The 19,624-nt window shown below is 36.8% G+C and overlaps 3 protein-coding genes across 4 annotated transcripts; 1 reads left to right on the top strand and 2 right to left on the bottom strand.

The window, feature by feature from the left end:
• Positions 1 to 182: 182 nt before the first annotated feature.
• LOC131427584 (fibroblast growth factor receptor substrate 2-like) lies at positions 183 to 3,386 on the bottom strand. The gene has a single exon (XM_058590920.1). The coding sequence runs from the start codon at positions 3,062 to 3,064 to the stop codon at positions 1,307 to 1,309; it is 1,758 nt and encodes a 585-aa protein (XP_058446903.1). The 5' UTR covers positions 3,065 to 3,386; the 3' UTR covers positions 183 to 1,306.
• A 4,433-nt stretch (positions 3,387 to 7,819) lies between these two features.
• Positions 7,820 to 8,723, bottom strand: LOC131427582 (NADH-quinone oxidoreductase subunit B 2-like). 2 transcript variants are annotated; one of them, XM_058590918.1, is made up of 2 exons: positions 8,622 to 8,723; positions 7,820 to 8,557 (listed from the first exon to the last, which is right to left on the bottom strand). In XM_058590918.1, exon 2 carries the CDS (start codon positions 8,544 to 8,546, stop codon positions 7,902 to 7,904), a length of 645 nt encoding a protein of 214 aa, XP_058446901.1. In that variant the 5' UTR covers positions 8,547 to 8,557; positions 8,622 to 8,723; the 3' UTR covers positions 7,820 to 7,901. The 2 variants fall into 2 exon arrangements, with proteins under 2 accessions (XP_058446901.1, XP_058446902.1); XM_058590919.1 differs by having other exon boundaries at positions 7,820 to 8,573; positions 8,622 to 8,694.
• A 6,656-nt stretch (positions 8,724 to 15,379) lies between these two features.
• On the top strand, positions 15,380 to 18,191 carry LOC131427581 (TBC1 domain family member 20). Its single transcript, XM_058590917.1, has 7 exons — positions 15,380 to 15,764; positions 15,828 to 15,947; positions 16,489 to 16,733; positions 16,800 to 16,993; positions 17,053 to 17,269; positions 17,326 to 17,435; positions 17,504 to 18,191. The coding sequence occupies exons 1-7, from the start codon at positions 15,512 to 15,514 to the stop codon at positions 17,715 to 17,717; spliced, it is 1,353 nt and encodes a 450-aa protein (XP_058446900.1). The 5' UTR covers positions 15,380 to 15,511; the 3' UTR covers positions 17,718 to 18,191.
• The last annotated feature ends 1,433 nt before the right edge of the window (positions 18,192 to 19,624 follow it).

Genomic DNA, 19,624 nt, shown 5'->3' with positions numbered 1-19,624 from the left:
GTTTTCTGTGAAATGGTTTTCGGGAGAAAGTCGTACAACAGTACAACCGAGATCCAATGGTCGGGATCAAGAATCGAGCCTTTTTGCCCTTCTCTCTTTTTCTGGTGAAAACTCGGCCTTGCGAGCGATCGAAACGATTGCTACAATTGTATTTTTCAATGAAACAAGAAAGAACACATACATAATAATATATTTATATTTATTTAGTCTTATGTTATTAACTTATTTGGTTATGATCTTTTACAATCCTGTTTTTCACTGTCTGAGGCCTATATCTATTTTGGCAATTATGTTACAAACTGGTCACCAACGACAATGCTTCAAATCGGACCTATTTTCTATAATATACCACAAACAACATATGCTATTTTTGCAATTTTATATAGTAACTTTTTTTCCGATTTTGTATAGCCAACATTTGGTTTTATGTGTTCACAAAATTAAACTATAATCGCACAGATTATAATGACGAATCAATATATACTACAACGTGTTCAAACTTATCAAAAACTTAATCTTACTTTTAATCACCTATTTTCAGTCACAAACCGAACGGTATTTATTAGGATGAAGAATTTTGACTTTTATACGTGTTACTTTGGCATCGTTATTTGTTTACAAATTCTATTCTTCGCAGAAATATCTACAGCAATTTTGTCCGCCTGCTATCAAAACCATTAATCAAATATCAAGCAATTCAGATGAATGCTATAGGTAGACTACAAGTAAGTAATTTTAGTTGAAATCATTGAAATAAATTTTACACAAAAGGTTTTTCGATAAATATCGAATCATCACCTCTTAAAATTACCGAAAGCTTTAGGACTGGGTTGTACAAAAATAAATTGACAATGTGCGCATATAACTGAACATGGTTAAAACAGCTGGAATAATATCAATCGTAAAATTGTGTGAAGTGAATGAAAATGAATTGTAAATATATCAGATTAATTAATTTCTTTGAACATTTCCAAAGCTATCCGTCGATCAGACAAATCGTTTGTGGACTACACTAGAAAGCTGTTGTGTAGGCATCGAAAACTAGTATTTTTTATTAACAATGAGCAGAAGAAAGAAATAATGGTATAACAATAGTGAACGAAGCACACCAAACGGTGCATTGTTTGCCCTTCATGTTTGTGCTAAGCGACACATTTTTGGTTGTTCGAACATAGTATGACTATTCTACTATACCTATTATGCTGACTTCAGTACATTGTAACCGTAGCCAACGGAAAACATTCATCAAAACCTCATTGAGCTAAGCTATAATTACACATACCACGAGAGTTCCGAGGATATCGTTCTAATCACTCACTGAGTTACTCTGTCGGGTCAATTGCGTCACGGTGGAGTTGTGGCGGGTCTTACGGGAGCCTTCGCTATCCAGCTCAGACGAAGGCGTAGTCGAATTACTTAGGGCGAATGTTTTGTTAAAATCGATCGTTGCATACCCGAGGGATGCCTTCTTTGGGCTTTCGGGGGGCAGTAAACCGCCTGTAAGGGATCCTTGCGAGAGTGACGAAGCAACAGTTGCTGATTCACTGGGATTATTTAGATTAACTGCTGTTGAGTTATTATTATTTGCTGCCGAACTGAGCCCCGTTGGTGATGTTACTGTTGCTGGTGCGTTTATGTTGTGTGTCGAGTTAGACTGATCGAGATCCAGTACTATGTAGTTGACTTTTCGGTTCACGGATGTTGGGGTACATGGTTCAGAAACATCCAGTGGAAGATCTACGTTGGAGAATATGTCTGGCTTTGAGTAACGACCACGTAGCAGCACAGATTTTATTTCGGCTGGTTCCAGGTTTTCGTAGAATCGAGTGGGATCAATCATGTTGGTTGAATTCAGCCGCAGATGGCTTAGCATGCTTGGCCCAACCGACGTTGGTGTTTTTACATTTTGATACTGGTTTTCGTCAAAAGAACCTGTATTGTTGTTAATAGAAGCTAGACTAGAGTTACTCTTATTGGCCGGTTTCCCTTTAACCTTGGTACCGCTTTCAGATGTACACGCAATATTAACGTTCATATACATTCGCGCCGGATCCACCTCGGGGGTCACTTGAGGCATTTCCGAAGGAAAAGAATTGAGGTCAGATTTACTAGTTGATACTGCTGATTCATTCTCAGCACTCGGAGCTGCCTCCTGGGGTGGGATATCTAATGACAATCGGTTTACCAAAGGTTGTATACTACTAGCATTTGCGCTATCTTTCATTGGAAATTCCTGGTATAAATTACTGACACCATGCGTGCCACCAGAAGTATTACTGGTTGGTAAAGGATTCAGTGTGGTAACTTCTAATATATTGGTTACACTATTAGGTGATCCTGGGGAAGTCACATCTGGACTGACGGGTCCACTACTAACAGAACTCAATCTCAATCCCTGCTGAAATCGCGTGGTGACTGTCTGGGGTTGACCAGTAGGCCTATTTGGAGTAGGCTCAAGATAGTTTGCCTCGATGGGGAGTGTATCTGTACTGCGGCTTTGATTCGAATTAGAATGAATCGTTCCATTTGGGCTTAACGATTGACTAGTAGCTATTCCAGTGCGATTTATAATATAGCTACCGGTTCCAGTTGCATTTTGTTGACTATTCCTCGTGGCGGTATTGTTTTGCGATACACTTCTTGCTGCTACAGAAGGGCCGGACGATGCAACTGGAATCGGGTAGGGGTCATTTGGATTTGTGTTTTCATCACTGTAAATCCTTCCATTGATGTAAGACTGTACCGTGTAGAACAGTGTTTCCGCTCTGCGACATTTGAATGCGTAAATACCTTCTCCTGTGGTGCATCTCCGACCAGCTTCAAAACTGAACTGATCTACGTTACAGCCATATCTCCTGAGGCATTTCAGCGGCCAAGTTGTGGGATCTTTGCCTTTTCTGTGTAATTTCAATTCAGTACGTGATACCTCCAGCTGACCACTCCATAAAGGGGTTCCATCGTCGTCTATGTTTATCACGTGGAATATATTCGAATGCACATCATTGATATCCCTTTTTGAATTGATGCACCCCATTTCGTGGTAGGATTTACCAATTTTCAGCATAAAACTCAAATCATTGTGTTTTGTACCAAGCTAGGTTCACAATTTTTTGTTGTCAATGTTACGTTGACAATAGCGGCTCCAGTACAGGGAATTTTCCCTTTCGATCTTTGTAATCATTTTCCAAATACCAAGAGAGTGAAAGAAAATGTCTTAGCTGTCCTCTTTCGTTAAATCGCACATTACTGAGCTATCACTAGTTTATCTAAAACTTTTGCCAAAACGTCATAATATCTCAATTGGAAATTCACGATTATATCCATCTTACTGCGAGTATGTGAAAACGAAAAAAATATTTCATGAATCTTCTACACTCTTACCAGCCGCTACCTAATTTTGGGTCAAAACCTACCCAAAATCAACTAAAGTGCATCTCCCCAATTTTGGGTAACGAGTAATGACCTCAAAATTTAGGTAACTGTAAGTTTAGTACAAATGTTATGCCATAACAGAGATGCCAGATATTTTCATAGAAAATCTGTATTCTTTGTATAAAAATCTGTATTAATCTGTAATCACTAATAAAATGAAATTCAGAATACAAAATGATGCTAAAAGATGTTATTCCAATAGATTGTGGTTATAGGATGGTAGATTCAATCAGTCATTGCCGCGCTCACAAGAATATTCAACGTTTTTTAATTCACAACAATTGAATTGTAATTCCATACATTTATCTAGTTTGAAATTGGTGACTTTATAATTTGACATGGAATTTCAACGCCCAATATTCAACCTCAAGTCGGTTCATACAACTCTCAGTTTGACAGTAAAGTTTCATGATGCCATTACTTCCTTGAATAAAGTACTGTCTCTGTGCATATCTTTTTCCAATAAATCATCTTTTCTGCATTAATTATGGTTTCGGCTTTAGCCGTCTGTTCAATAAGAATGGCTGTTATATACTGCCCGACGTTTCGACCACTGGTTATGGTCTTTTTCAAGAGAAATATCTTATCGTTCCTCGTCTAAAAATTGTATGCCCACGAACGGTTGTTTACATAATAACAAAGCTTCTTTCGTCACTTTTGTTGCACTAATAACGTTTGTTTTGAACATTAGCCTGTTGCGCCACTACAATCAATATTGCGAACATCTGGACTTTGGTATGTCCAAAAATGAAATGAAATTCCAACTTAGTCGTAGAAATAATGCGTAGTATCTAAGTAAACATTGTAAACCATTTATATGTAGTCTACATTTGCTTGACGAAATAAATAAATAAATTTACCACTATGCACTACCTAACGTCACTTTCAAAGATGGTGGATAAAAAATGACTTTCTTTCTTACTTTTTGTGAGATCTGTATAAATCTGTATTAAATTGAGGAAATCTGTATAAAATCTGTACTCTGTATTAAATCTGTATGAGCATGTAAAAATCTGTATAATACAGATAAATCTGTATAAATGGCATCTCTGTGCCATAACAAAGCACGCTACCCATTTTTACCCATCAACTCAAAGTTTGAGTAGATAACGACCTAATTTTGGGTAGCTTATAGAAGAGTTCGAGTTGATTTCTCCTCAAAAAATAGGTAGAAATGATTTTCAGTGTATTTTTCTTGTCTTTTTCTGTAATTCCATTCTGATCGCTAACTTGCGTGCAAGATCTGGTACTAAAAATGTCATGTTTTTGAAAGGTATACTGATACAAATCGACACGTTAGACCTTAAGTGTTTTACAACTAGATTAGATTGACAGTTACAGATTTACACTTCGCAACTAGCCACTTTTTTTAATAAAGATTATACATGCATTTTAGGAGCATTTTTCATTCTTTTTGTACCACGGTCTGTTCAATTAAGGCAAAGACATCATAGTAACAAGAAATCCAGCTCTTATATTTTTCGAACAAATCTTTGGTAACATTCTTTTTTTGCGAGTATGGCGCCCTCAGACGAGTCCGCATCGAATCTCGTATATAGAAGTAGGGAAGATAAATGTCAAATTCGTGCGCGCCAAAATAGCAGCACAGCGCATCCATATATTTGACATGATCTGTTGAATGTGATGCCGTGCGATGGCGTTGCTGAACTGAACATTTATTTCGCTCCAAGCTGACAGGGTCTGATTAAGGTCTATTTACACCTTACTGGTCCGGTTCAGTACTAACACAGACTAACAGACATGACAGTATGAGTAAATTCTTATAAAAATAATGTTTCGTGATGCACTAGTTCCACCTATATTGTACTGCGCGAACTATTTACTATCGGTACACCCCTTGTGTTATGCAAAAGTTTTTTTTATTAATTGGTTCCCCCTCGTTTGTCAACACCGATCAGCTGCTTACAGGGATGCCTGATTTCATCATAATATTTGAAAATGAATCGTCACGATAAATTATTGGATTACGTTGATAATATATTTAACATTTTTAGCGATGTTGGAAGGTAACCATATATTTTTCTCAACGTTGTTCATCTAGACTATTTTTGATTGTGTTGGTAATTTTCACCCGAAATTAAGTGGCGGCAGACCAGAAGTAAGTAGATATTGTATCAAAACGGGTTCGATTTTGTATTGCGTTGAAGGATGAGAAGTAGGCACAATTCTGTATATAGTTTTGGCAATATGTATTAAATCTGTATCCTGCAGGAAATTCGCATGGACGTATACAAATCAATACACTACAGGTAATTCTGTATGAATGGCAACTCTGTTGGTAAATTAAAAAAATAAACACAGTCTAGATGACAGACAGGATGTTTTTGATAGGGTAACATGGTGCCATCATGCCATATGCGATTGCTGTCCCAACTAAAGGAATATTCGAAAAGACCGTTAAAATGATTCAAGAATCTAATTTGAGTGTCCTGTCTGTTAGTCTGTGGTACCAACACAGTTCCCTGCACGGACACAAATATTCTTTCACACATTTCAATGCGTATATTCACACATTTAGATTTCTGTCCCGAATCTCGGCAAAATTTCGTCGAGATGTGAATCGGTATTATCCATTGGACAGGTAATTTGCATTTACCGAGATTTTTGGTTTGGAGAAGACTATAAATTACCGAAATCTTCGTCACATTTGGAAAGAAATTAGCAAAGTTATCGGTATTCATCGTATTCATGCATGCGAGTTACTGCCGAGATTTAAAGCAATTAATTAAAATGATATTTTAGATATAAAATAAACATTCCAGTTAAAACTCACGTCATAAATTTATCGATTTATACATTATGTTGACCGTAGAACTGATAGGTTTGGAAATGGAATAAACAGAAACAATATATTAGATGTATGAAATACTGTAAAACATATTGACAGTAGAATGGAAGCACTCTTATGTCATTTCCAGTAGTGAACACAATTTAATTTTCCGCAGACAATCATATTCCAGATACAACAAAAATAATGGTTCAATAAAACATTGAATATTTAAGGAAATATACTATACCGGAATCCAATTAATTTCATGCAGTAGATTATCGTTGCAAGGATCTTTATCCCGTAACAATGCTTTTAGGGATTTTTGTCACGAATAATCGTCGAACATTCAACAAATTTGTTATTAATATCACAAAAAGTATCGCTATATTCGGATTCAATTTTTAGTAGCAACTGATTCCACACATGAACACATGCACTTATTTACATCGCTTAATTTTGCGCTGAAGAAAAATGGCTACCGAATTTGATTGTCTAAAAGCTGTTTACTGAAATTCCGATAAGTAGATATCATTAATTTACTGATTTCGGGAAAACGACCAATTGCTGGTAAACACGGTAATTTACATAACCCTGTGTCAGTATAACATTTTAAATTACCGAGCAACCGGAAATTATAAACCGAGTATTTTTGAAAAGGCTATCTTAAACAAAATTCCAGTAAAATATCGCTTCGCCGTTCGTATTCAGCATCATTTTTTGCCGAGATCAAAATTAAGTTTTAAGCATGGACACTTGGTGGATACACACATTGAAAGAATATTACCATCCGTGTACGGAGTTGTGTCGACACTCAACAGTTGTTTCAACAGAAATTCAGTTTTTTTTTGAAACTGTGTAGAGGAATGGATGATGCTGACTAAGGTAGGTCTTTTTGTTAATTTCCAGCATATATCCGAATTCAACCATATATCCGAAAAACATGAAGGTTTAAATTTAAATATTCAGTCAGTTTTTTATTTAGAATTAAACTGAAAATCAGCACGAAAACGTACAAAATCGGGAAAGAATAAGAAAAAAAAATGAATTGACAATTCAGTCCACATTTTCTCACTCAATTTGGATAGATTTCCGAACCATCCAGTTGGATGCAAAATTCATTCGGAATCGATTGTTGAACTGGATTCCGCATTGATTCGGAATTCATACTAAATTCCACAGTTTATGATTCACAAGTTCTTGAAGGTAAATTTATACTATAGCATAACACAAATAAGATTATTTTTTTTATAATGCAGAATATTGTAAAGTCGAACAACTGCGAATATACTTGGAATCTACGAAACGACGGTTTATTTTCAAGTATAATGGAGGTAACGGAATAAAATTTTGAGTTGAGCGTAGATTTGTGAAGCGCACATCAAAGCAAACCTTGCCAAAAAATGGGAAGGTACTTAAAAATGTTGACCGCAAAATGTAACGAACTTCTAATGAATAGTGACTTAAATGAATGAACTAGAAATTACGCATTTTGATTTTTCATATTTGTGTATCCATATTTGTGCATGATTTCATATTTGTGTATATTTAAAAAAAAACCTGCAAGAAATTTCAAATGATTAAAAGAATAAAATAAGGTTTTAATCAGTTATCAATATTATACTTTCGACTTATCAATCATTATGCACAACAATAAAATACAAATTGTCGACAAAACAGTCTACTTTCTGTACCACATTTGAAGCGCTTTCATTCTTTTAATTTTTTTCTGCAACTGCAAAACTCCATACAGCAGTGCTTCTGCCGTTGGGGGACATCCGGGAACGTAAATATCCACCGGAATTATGCGATCGCAACCTCTTACAACGGAGTACGAGTAGTGATAATATCCACCTCCATTGGCACAGCTTCCCATTGATATGACCCATCGCGGTTCGGGCATTTGATCATAAACTTTTCTTAAAGCAGGTGCCATTTTGTTGGTCAGTGTTCCTGCCACAATAATACAATCAGCCTGTCGAGGAGAAGCACGGAAGGTGACTCCAAAGCGATTCATATCATAACGGGGAGCGGCAATATGCATCATCTCAACGGCACAGCAGGCTAATCCAAAAGTGAGTGGCCAGATCGAACCTTTGCGGCCCCAATTTAGTAAATCATCCAATCGAGCAACACCCCATTCAGCCCAGTTCGATTGTTTGGTTCCGAAAGGTGAGTAAGACAACTTTTCCGGTTTATCCTTTTCCACTACAGGTAAGGTATTTTTTTCGCGAATCTGGGTGACATTTACACCTGTAAAGGTCCCGCGAGGAATAATAGTTTTCCATCCGTTGAAAACTGTCGGAATCACCGCAGATCGCATCATATTCCTTTTGTCTGAGAAGTTAACTTACTGAAATTACTTTTGATTATTACCTAATAATATTACTGATATATTTACCGAAATTCAATAAAAATATGTTAAATTCGAGGACTGGATTGTGTTGAAAATTTTAGTTACGCAAGCTGTCATCAGTACCGACCGTCGTTTCGTTTGTTTTGATGTAGTTTGAGTAACTTGAGCTAAAACTGCAACATATAATTTTCTTGGGAATTTCGGACACTGAAAAAATGAGCGTTTTATTCAGTTTTTAGAACAAGTTTCGTATAGAGAAAATAAAGAATATCACCCACATTATCAGATCCGAATCAATTCTGAATCGGCGAGAAATTATTATTCGGAATTCCATGCGGAAATCATAATGAATTCCAAATAAATTCAAACTCCAGTGCAACAACCGATTCCGAAGGAATTTCCTCTACAACCAGTTGATTCGGAAATCTGTCAGAATTGAGTGGGAAGCGGCGAACTGAATTGTCAATTCGTTTTCTTCGTGTTCTTTTCCGATTTTGCACATTTTCGTGCTGATTTTCAGTTTATTTTCAAATAAAAACATTATATAACTGAATATATAAATTTAAATCTTCAAGTTTTTCGTATATACAGAACTAGTAAATAACCCGTTCTTCTTAGAATTCCTGTTGAAATTCGCTGGAAATAAACAAAACGGCCTACCTTAGTCAGCTTCATTAATTCCTCTAGCTGGAGTGTAGTGAAATGGCGTTAGGCGTAAGTTGCTTAACTTTCACACTAACACATTCATAAAATGAGCTAATATTCAATAACATTTATAATGTCACTGTCAATCGGGTTGATCGAGCAGCCAACTCAAGCAAAAATTCTAGCACGTAACCGACTGAACACTGAAAAATCATGCAGTCGAGTAAAAATTCATTGCTCATTCCGTCATTTCGATATTGTGAGGAATATGGCGAATTTTATTCCAGTAAGTTTGGCCATGTGAACCGTGCGGGTGAACTGCGATCACAGACTAACAGACATGACAGTATGAGTAAATTCTTATAAAAATAATTTTTCGTGATGCACTAGTTCCACCTATATTGTACTGCGCGAACTATTTACTATCTGTACACCCCTTGTGTTATGTAAAAGTTTTTTTACTAGTTGGTTTCCCCTCGTTTGTCAACACCGATCAGCTGCTTGCAGGGATGCCTGATTTCATCAAAATATTTGAAAATGAATCGTCACAATAAATTATTGGATTACGTTGATAGTATATTTATTTTTTTCGCGATTTTGGAAGGTAACCATTTATTTGACTCAACGTTGTTCATCTAGATTATTTTTTATTGTGTTGGTAGTTTTCACCCGAAATTAAGTGGTGGCAGACCAGAAGCAAGTAAATATTGTAACAAAACAGGTTCGATTTTGTATTGCGTTGGAGGTTGAGAAGTAGGCACAATTCTGTAAATAGTTTTGGCAATATGTATTAAATCTGTATCCTGCATGAAATTCGCATAGACGTATACAAATCAATACACTACAGGTAATTCTGTATGAATGGCAACTCTGTTGATAAAGGAAAAAAAACACAGTCTAGATGACAGACAGGATGTTTTTGATAGGGTAACGTGGCGCCATCATGACACATGTGAGTACTGTCCCAAATAAAGGAATATTCGAAATGACCGTTAAAATGATTGAAGAATCTAATTTGAGTGTCCTGTCTGTTAGTCTGTGCTGCGATTGCGTTTCGACTTAAGGTTTATTCGCACTTAGACGATCAGACCAACCCGACATTCAGATCGTTGGCAAAGACATTTCGGTCGCACTTATTATACAATAGCTAAAATTTTTTTCAACCGCAGCACCATCTTTTACCAATATCTTACACCAGTAGCAGCAAAGCACGCATCGTTTGTGTTTCTTCTTCCACGTTGCACGTACCGATGTTGTACAAATTGTCATTCTATATGGCGGCTTTGACTCTCATCGTCCTGTGACTGCGGAACCGGAAGTCGGATCCAGCTAAAAAAGCACATTAGCTTTTGAGACAACGTGAGCTTTAATTTAAACCAAGATTTGAGAAAATCGGTGTAAGCATCACTGAAAAATCGAAGTGAGTTCTATTTTGTTGGAATTTTTCTTCGCTACTTTCGGTGCTTTCAGAACAGGAGAAAGGGGGACCGGTAGTGTCAAATTAAGTTTATATGACCACAAACTAACAAGTTCTATCAACCAGATGTGTTTAACAGACAGTTTTATGGGATTTGTACCTAACTTTGAAAGTCGTTCGTGAAAAAGTACTCATAAAATTGGTAATTTCACACTTTAGTTTCCAAACCGGAAGTTGGATGCGGATAAAAGTATTATTTTTTTTTGGAAATCATAGGACATTTCATTTGAACCTTAGTTTCAGCCGTTTTTGATTACCCTGTAACTCCGGAACCAATCAAATTCAACTGCAAGCTATGGGGTCATAAAATCATTTATTTGAATTTGGGTTTGTGAAAATCGGTTCAACCATATCTGAAAAAAGTGATTGTATATTTTTCATTTTTTGGTGCATTTCATACTGTGTCTCCGGAACCGCACGTCGGAGAAGGGTAAAATTCAATAGCTAGCTATGAGTTCATAAGACCTTTCATTTGAATCTAAGTTCATGAAAATTGGTTCAGCCATCTTCGAGAATAGTGAGTGTAAATTTTTGTTACATATATACACAAATACACACAGACATTCGAAAGACAAAAGATATGACTCCGAGCCTCGGTTTAAAAGTCAATTTTCACTGTGGTTGCATAGCCTTTCTATATGAGAAAGGCAAAAGGGGTAATTTTTTTATATTGAAACTTAAAGGAAAGACATCATATTAACAAGATATCCAGCCCTCACACTTCCCGAACATATCATTGGCAACATATTTTTAGCAAGCATGGAACCCTCACCCGCTTGTGAGGAATTCTAGCAACCGTCAGAAGGCTGGCTGCATTCTAGCAGGTGTCAACATTGTCCAGGCGAAATTACGTCATTACCTCGCCGCACGTGTCTTGTTTGTTTCTCTCTTCCTTCTTTTATCTTCTTTTCATTCGACTTCATTTGATATTCGTAAATCCCGCATGTCCATACAAAAAACGAATCTTGAGTTTGGTAGTGAGAAAGCAATGTTATTGGCAATAACATTTTATATAATTGGTATATATGAAGAGCAATAACTGATTGTCTTTCATATGTACTTTTTATTGAAAAAATAAAACCAAGACGCTAAAAATGTAGAACCGATTCAAAACGGTTCTGCCAATCTTGTATGGCAATAATCCGACAGAAACAGAACCGATAATAGCCGCTAGGCGAAATTCTCTGCCGGAAACAGTTTCTGCATTGTTGCCAGACTTTTGCGGAATTCTGGCAGAACTCCGGCAAAAATGGCTGGCAGACATAGCCAGCCGTCGGGGGGGAAATCTTCCCGCCGCGTACTAGTGCCCACTTAGAAAAAAACGTTCAACAGTGGTCCTTCATTGGTCCAATACGTTGGATCATTGGTCCAATGAAAGTCCAATCAATCGTTCAACGGGAGGCCAACACGGGACCTTCGTTTGAAACAGACTGTTGAACCGAATGCCATTTTTTTCGTTCAACAAACCCGGCAGACAGAGGTCCATTGTTGAGCTATTTTAACATGAGGAGTTGGAGCCCCGTTGGACTAGTTTTACTGCAGAATTTCTGAAGTTTTTTCCACTTATTTGTTTAAACTAACAATACATACCTGCACAATACTTCTACTTCACGTAGAATTACAACAAATTTTCTTTCTATGTAAAGGTAACACTTAATTTTCACACTATTTTTGCAAGACAAAAAAACAACAACAAACCGTTCCAGCAAATTGAACGAATATTTCGTGCAATATGTCGTTCAACAAGCGCTCAAAAACCAACAAAATTGAACGGCCTTCTGAGAGGGTGGGCGGACGAGTCCGCATCGAATCTTGTACACTCTTACCAGCCGCTACCTAATTTTGGGTCGAAAGCTACCCAAAATCAACCAATAAAAGTGAGTGAATAAAATTTGCTCCTTTCGGAAGAAAAAGTCTAGTAAATTTTTTCCCTTACATCTCGTCATCGACTCGGGCATGGTAACTTGAAGTCTTTCACAGACGAAAAGCATAACTCCACTTGAGGGAATTTGGCACTTTGTAATTACATCGTGGCGCAATTCCTTAACAGATACTTATTTTCGTTTTGTTTATTTATGAACGATTTTGAACTATTTGTTCGGATAGAACTGAGAAAGCTGTGAAATCTGGCAAAAGATCTGGTGTGTTAGAGCGTCTGTCGAAATGAGAAAAATCTTGCATATGCCAGATAAATCTGGAACATTGTTTGCGAATCACTTTCTTAGTGAAAGTTGAATGAAACAGTTGTATTCTTTGATTTAGGCAGTTTAAAATGGAGGATTCCGATAAAAATATCTGATTCCTCCCAGAAAATATCAAACCACGATCAATCATTCCGATTAGCATAGGCGAATACGATTCGCTACATGGAAATTCGACTATGTTATATTTATTACTAAAGTAAAAAATCAACAGCATAGCTGGTTAATAATTCTAGCCACACTGCTGGTGTTAATCACGATGTAGAAATTAACGCTGATGGTGAATTAGGGCGGTTTTGGTTGTGTTTGTAATCTTCTCACGAAATTGTAGCGCCGAGATCGACGCAAGTAAATATCGGAACAAAGAATGGCTCAAAGCTGGACCGAGCTGATGGATGGCATTGACAGGCCAAAAGCGGGAAACACACTTGCAGAAAATCGAAACGATTCTGTTAGAATACATGTGAGAAATCTGCTCAGAATTCACTTTACACGATCATTAAAAGTGTCATTATTAAAAAGTAATCTCATTATAATAATCGTGTAAAGTGCAGTAATGACGAGTTCTCCATGCAAATTTGGAATGTAATTACATTAATAATTATTAAAAATGACATTGATGATTCTTGTGTAAGGGCCGCTAAATACGATACGATTCCCAACCCCGCACATAGGACCAGAAAGTTTTAGGTTAAAACCTTTTTAAAAATACTAAATGATAATTCAGACATAAAGGTTTATTTCACGCGTTTTTTTTATAACGGCCAATAAGCCACCTGTCAACTTCCACCTTCGAAAGAAATTGCAGGCGAGCTATGAAAAAAAGAGTAATAAATTTAGCACAAGACGAAGGAGAAAAATTTTCTCTGCCGTTTATTACTATGACTTAATCGGCTTCCTATACTGAAGATTGATTTCGCTCCAAGCTGACAGGGTCTGCTTTTAGTCAAATCTGTAGTGCAGATGAAAGGCGGAACGTGGAGACGGCATTTGAATCACGAATTGCAACAGCTGCTAGGAGAACCACTCATCGTGCGGACAGCTAAAATCTGACGTCTACGATGAGCTGGGTATGTCATAAAGATGTCGGTCGACAGCCCAGTGAAAATGGTTCTTGAATCAAATCGGACTGGTACCAGAAGAAGGGGAGCGCAGCGAGCAAGGTGGATCGATCAAGTGGAGGGTGATCTCATAAGCATCCGTGTTTTGAGTAGCTGGAGACGAGCAGCCATGGACAGAGTTATGTGGAGACCGAGGAGACGACAGATCCGGATAAGATTAATAAAACTCAAATAATAAACTAAACTAATCAAATTGCATTTATCCTCATTTATACATCTAACCGTTCAAAAGCGCATCCAACCGTTGATAATAAATTCTAAGCACATGCGATCTCTTCTAAATTTCCCTCATATTTTCATGACATTTAACGAATTGTGTACCTAATGCAACCAATTGAGAAATTAAAGTGCTGGATGAAAAAAAATCGTTTTGTGATGCATTATTTAATTAAAATTTCAATTTGATTATTTGGTTTGTTAAGAACTAGGAACATGAATGCGGGACTGTTTGAGAATTTAGAGTAGGATTATGAAATGCGATAGTGACGGTTCGATGAAAAATCAAACTATTTTTAAACACAACTACTCGAAGATAAATTGATATTCGTTTCGTATTAGTGAAACTGTATCATATTGAACATCAGGTAGTCTTGGAAGTATTGTTCACTGAGTACCACTTCTTTACCAGAGGTAGAGCAAAGTATTGAAATGATACAACCCACGAATAGAGACTATATTGCATTGATTTCCCAGTTCATTGATAATCTGGTGCAAATTCTACTGATGAGCTGTGTAATTAAAATCACCAAACAATAGCACCGCCTTAAAGCCCATTATGTGATATTACTCTCTACTTCCGACAAGGAACTGATTGGAATACGTATCCTATAGAATAAACCAATTAGGATCAATCTTTCTCTTCAGCTCAATCATGATTCTAGTGACAATTCTGCAGCTTCATTGACACAAGCAAATATTGTTATCAATAACGTATCAATCACCAAGGTGATATTTCGAACCACCAAAAACCCAACAAAAGACAATCGATCCACAACCATCCGTTACTATGATCAGTAAAGATGAACAAGTGGCTACAAGAATATGCATAACCGGAAAAAACGATTAATCCTTTTGGATCTGAAATGAAGTTTTCAAGTGTCGTCCCCATCGGTGGAGACTTATTCTTGATACAGCAAAGGACACCCCAGGACTATAGCTGTTCGGTAACGTAAGAGGTAAAATCTGTATTAAATTCAAGAAAACTGTATATAATCTGTATTCTGTATTAACTCTGTATGCGTTTGTAAAAATCTGTATAAATGGCATCTCTGAAAATATTTATTTGTCTTTTTGCAACCCTGTCTGAAAATAATAAAAATTTTTTCTGGCATCTCTGCTTTGTTATGAAAACGTAATTTGTCAAAAAAGTCAAAACAGATTCTACGTCAGTAACAACTGGATAAAATAAAAATCGATAGTCAATTACATCGTCAGTTCTCACGATTTTTTAAAATAATTACGTGTGTATCGAGCTGACTGTAATGTCCTGCAATGGAAAAAGTAGAAGATATAAACATTTCCCACAATAGCTCGGCTATCGCGGAAGAACGAGAAAAATCAATAGCTTCATTCCAAGCGGATCGAAGTTTTGATGAGATTTACGATGAAAACATCCCGTTCGTTAATGGTATTGAAGAAAATGGATCCAGCGTTGAGTCGTTACCTCTCGGAAAGAATATTGCTTTTGTCCAGCCAAATAATCATCGGAGATCTGATGAACCTACAGAACTAAGCTTTGAAAAATGTAGGTATTGATTCATGGTTGCCAAACCTAGACTTTAAGGATTCAAACCAATGTATCTTTTAGTTCCTGAAAATCATGAGGAAAAATTGAAACGAATAAAAATAGAAAATGCATTAGATGATGCTGCTACCACGCAGAATGAATGGAAACAATTTGCCAAATCCGAGTACGGTCTCATAAATGGTAAGTATGATTAATTAATAGAATGGCTTTAGGAATGTTCCAGCCAACCTTGGCGAAAATACATACAAAAAAAGAGAAAGTGTTTTGGTATATTTCGTACAAATCATCAATAGTGAATAGTAGCAAAGGTTGAAACTGCAAAAGCACGCTCATCGTAGCATTCCATGTTCGTTTAATTGGGTTTCTACCAGCTCCGAGTTATCGAAGCGAATCGTCAATATTGCACAATCGCTTTGTGCAGTTTTCTGTTATTTTCTTTCATCGATGCAATATTGAACGAACTGTCCTCAAATGAGACACGGGAACATCAAGCTTCTCAAGTTTGCATGCACGCTACAAATGCTATTAACCTAGCTGGATAATTAAATTTTTGTTTTGCTTGAAGCATATTTGAAAATTGAGCTTGTGATGACTCCTGTCACAGAACAGCTAGAAAACGTTTTGAAAAATGTAGTAAATAAGCTCTACAATGTTCAAGGAGCTGTCTTTGTTTTCCAATGAAATGGTTTAAAAATATATATATATTTCATCGCTACACTAGACGATCTTCGACGGAAAATTTGGCCACTACTGGTCGGAGTCGATCCTAACCTAGTCGATCCAGCGCCGTCCCTCGAGGAGCTCAATAACCACCCAGAGTATAACCAGGTAGTGCTGGATGTAAATCGTTCTTTGAAACGGTTTCCGCCGGGTATTCCTTACGAACAACGCGTTGCTTTGCAAGATCAACTGACAGTTCTTATTCTACGAGTAATCATCAAATATCCGCATCTCAAATACTATCAGGTATTATCAAAAGTATTATCGGATATGAATTCATGTGTTAACTTTTGACATAATTTCCCATTTCAGGGCTATCACGATGTAGCCATTACATTTCTGTTAGTAGTGGGAGAAGAAGTAGCATTTCATGTGATGGAAATTCTTTCGACCAATCATTTGGTGGAGTGCATGCAAGAAACAATGGAACCTACCCAAAAGAGGCTTATGTTCATCTACCCTTTGATTAGGAGAGAGAGCGCTGCACTTTATGACTACATGGAGCGGTTAGATTATTGTCCATTCCGGTTATAGATCATACATTATCAAGTATTATCATTCATAGATCAACGGTTGGAACTCTCTTTGCACTACCCTGGTATTTAACCTGGTTCGGACACAGTCTAAACTCTTACCGGTCTGTTGTGCGTTTGTATGATTACTTTCTTGCATCGGATTTTCTTCTGCCTATATATGTAACTTCAGCTATTGTGTTGTACAGGCAGAATGAGATATTTCGGGAGGATTGTGACATGGCATCATTGCATTGTCTACTTTCGCAAGTGAGTTATTACACGTAATTAAGCAGAATTTTTTTTTCATACGATTTGTACAACAGTTACCAGAGGATCTACCCTTTGAATATCTCTTGAAAAATGCAGAAGAGCTATATCGAAAATATCCACCCAAGCAAATCGAAAAAGATGTCGAAAACATGATCGCTAACGAGTAAATTTGTTTTTTGTTTTATTTTAACGAACTACAACTAATTATATATATTTTTTATATTCTAACAGAAAGCGACAACGTCTGAAAGAAGAACGCGAGCGTGAACGGCGAAAGGCCTATGGTGTGGCCAAGCCAGGCCATTACTCGTTCATCCATCGTATTCTACCCCATCTCCAGGTGACACGACGATCGGTGTTCATGACTACTGCATTTTCCATTCTGGTCGGGTTCTGTGCTTATTACTACCGCGCTCAGCTATTGCCACTGTCTGCGGTCAGATGAGGCGAGCTTTTCCGGCGGATTCCGTCATCTTTCACTGTACTTACTGGTCCGCTGACTGCATATTGGGGCTGGGGAGTATCTAAGGTACAGTGAATTTGACCGAATCATCGGATGCCGTTAACTAATATCATGAATGTGGCCACGGTAAAATCGGTTGAGCAGTTGGATTCGAAACGATTTTATTTATATAACTAATGTGATTTTTCCCTTGTGGTGTGGTCAAGAAATAAGATTTAATGTAATGTCATTTCTCACTTCATTTTGCTGTTTGTAAATAATTGTATTATTATTAACTTTTAAAGTGGTGTAAATATACTCTTGAAGGACTAATCTGAAACAGCGGATAGTTGTAATTGGCATTCGTTAAATCTAGAATACATATTTCAAATCACTGTTATATTAGATTCAAGCAAATGAAATTATATTATTTTTGTATTGTTCAGTTTGAACCCCATATAAATGCATCAGAATGTACTATTGTAAGTTTTTTTTTCTCCGAAAAATACGCAACACGTAGGGCTTATACCTTGTGGGTTTAGAATCATGTTATTTCTTGGAGATTTAGTTTTGCATTTCTTTAATAGAAAGGCTATAAAATCGCCGTAAAATCCGATTTTCAGACTGAAGCCGGAGTAATCGAATCAGTTTGAGTATGTATATTTCTTTTTGTAGGTTATACTAGTTGACTATCTAATTAAATATTTATTATATACTATTAGAACAAACATTGCAACTATGTATTGTTCGGAATGCACAGTAAATGACTAACGATCCTGTAACTGGTAAACTGGTCAATAATAATGGTAAACTACATAGATGATTTTATTTCATTAAATTTTATAGCTGTCTTCAGCTGCTAAGGGATCAACTGCGATTTCAGCTTTGAAAATATATTGAGTCAAATGGCATGCTGGATGCTGTTTCAAAGAGTTTGAAGCATTCGAGTGGTTGAAGACAATCTCTGGAAACAGCATATATTGATTTCTCATAAGTATTCATAAGACTTCTATTCGTGTGCGGATGAAATTTCACAGTAGCTTTAAAGACAATATCAGCTGTAATTGAAATCAACATTTGTAAAAATCGTTTCAAGTATCGCTGAGAAATCGAAGGGAATTCTATTTTTGGAGTTTTTCTTCACTAGTTTCGGTGCTTCCGGAACAGGGACAGGAAAAGGGGGGAGGGGGGAGTATTACTGCCGAATTAAGTTTGTATGCCCACAAACTAACCAATTCTACAAACTAGAAGAATTTATCAGACAGTTTTATGGAATTTGGACCAGTTTTTGAACATCGTTCGTGAAAAAATACTCATGAAATTGGTAATTTTCCACTTATCACTCTTTAGTTCCTGAACCGGAAGTCAGATCCGGATAAAATGTTCTAGAAGTTTTTAGGAAGCTATAAAACCTGCATCTCAGTTTGTGAAAATCGGTTAAGTCGTTTCCGAGAAAGTTGAGTGCACATTTTTTCTCTAATTTTCACATATTACCATGTAACTCCGGAACCAGAAGTCGGATACAAATAAAATTCAATAGCTGGCTATGGGACCATAAGACCTTTTATTTTCATCTAAATTTGTGATTATCGGTTCAGCTATCTCTGAAAAAAGTGAGTGTATATTTTTCCATTTTTGGTGCATACCCAACTAACCAAAAGTTCGGATAAAAGGGACTGATTTGGCTTAAGTAGCTTTCAAAGTTCATCAATAGCATTTTAAGCAGTCCATTTTAAGTAATTATCCACACTCGAAAGTTCGCGCGACGCAACCGAACGAACTTCTAAGCTGTTTCTAGAATACATTGTTCAGCTTCTGTGCAGTGAAAAAGTTCACAAGGAACTTGTTCTGTACTCTCAAGTTGCCAAAAGTACCACGCGTACTGTTAAGCAGCTAGAAAGTTCACACGA

Source organism: Malaya genurostris, chromosome 2 (assembly GCF_030247185.1).
Source record: "Malaya genurostris strain Urasoe2022 chromosome 2, Malgen_1.1, whole genome shotgun sequence".
In the NCBI taxonomy this organism is placed as follows: Eukaryota; Metazoa; Arthropoda; class Insecta; order Diptera; family Culicidae; genus Malaya; species Malaya genurostris.
This window is presented reverse-complemented; position numbering and strand designations above follow the sequence as displayed.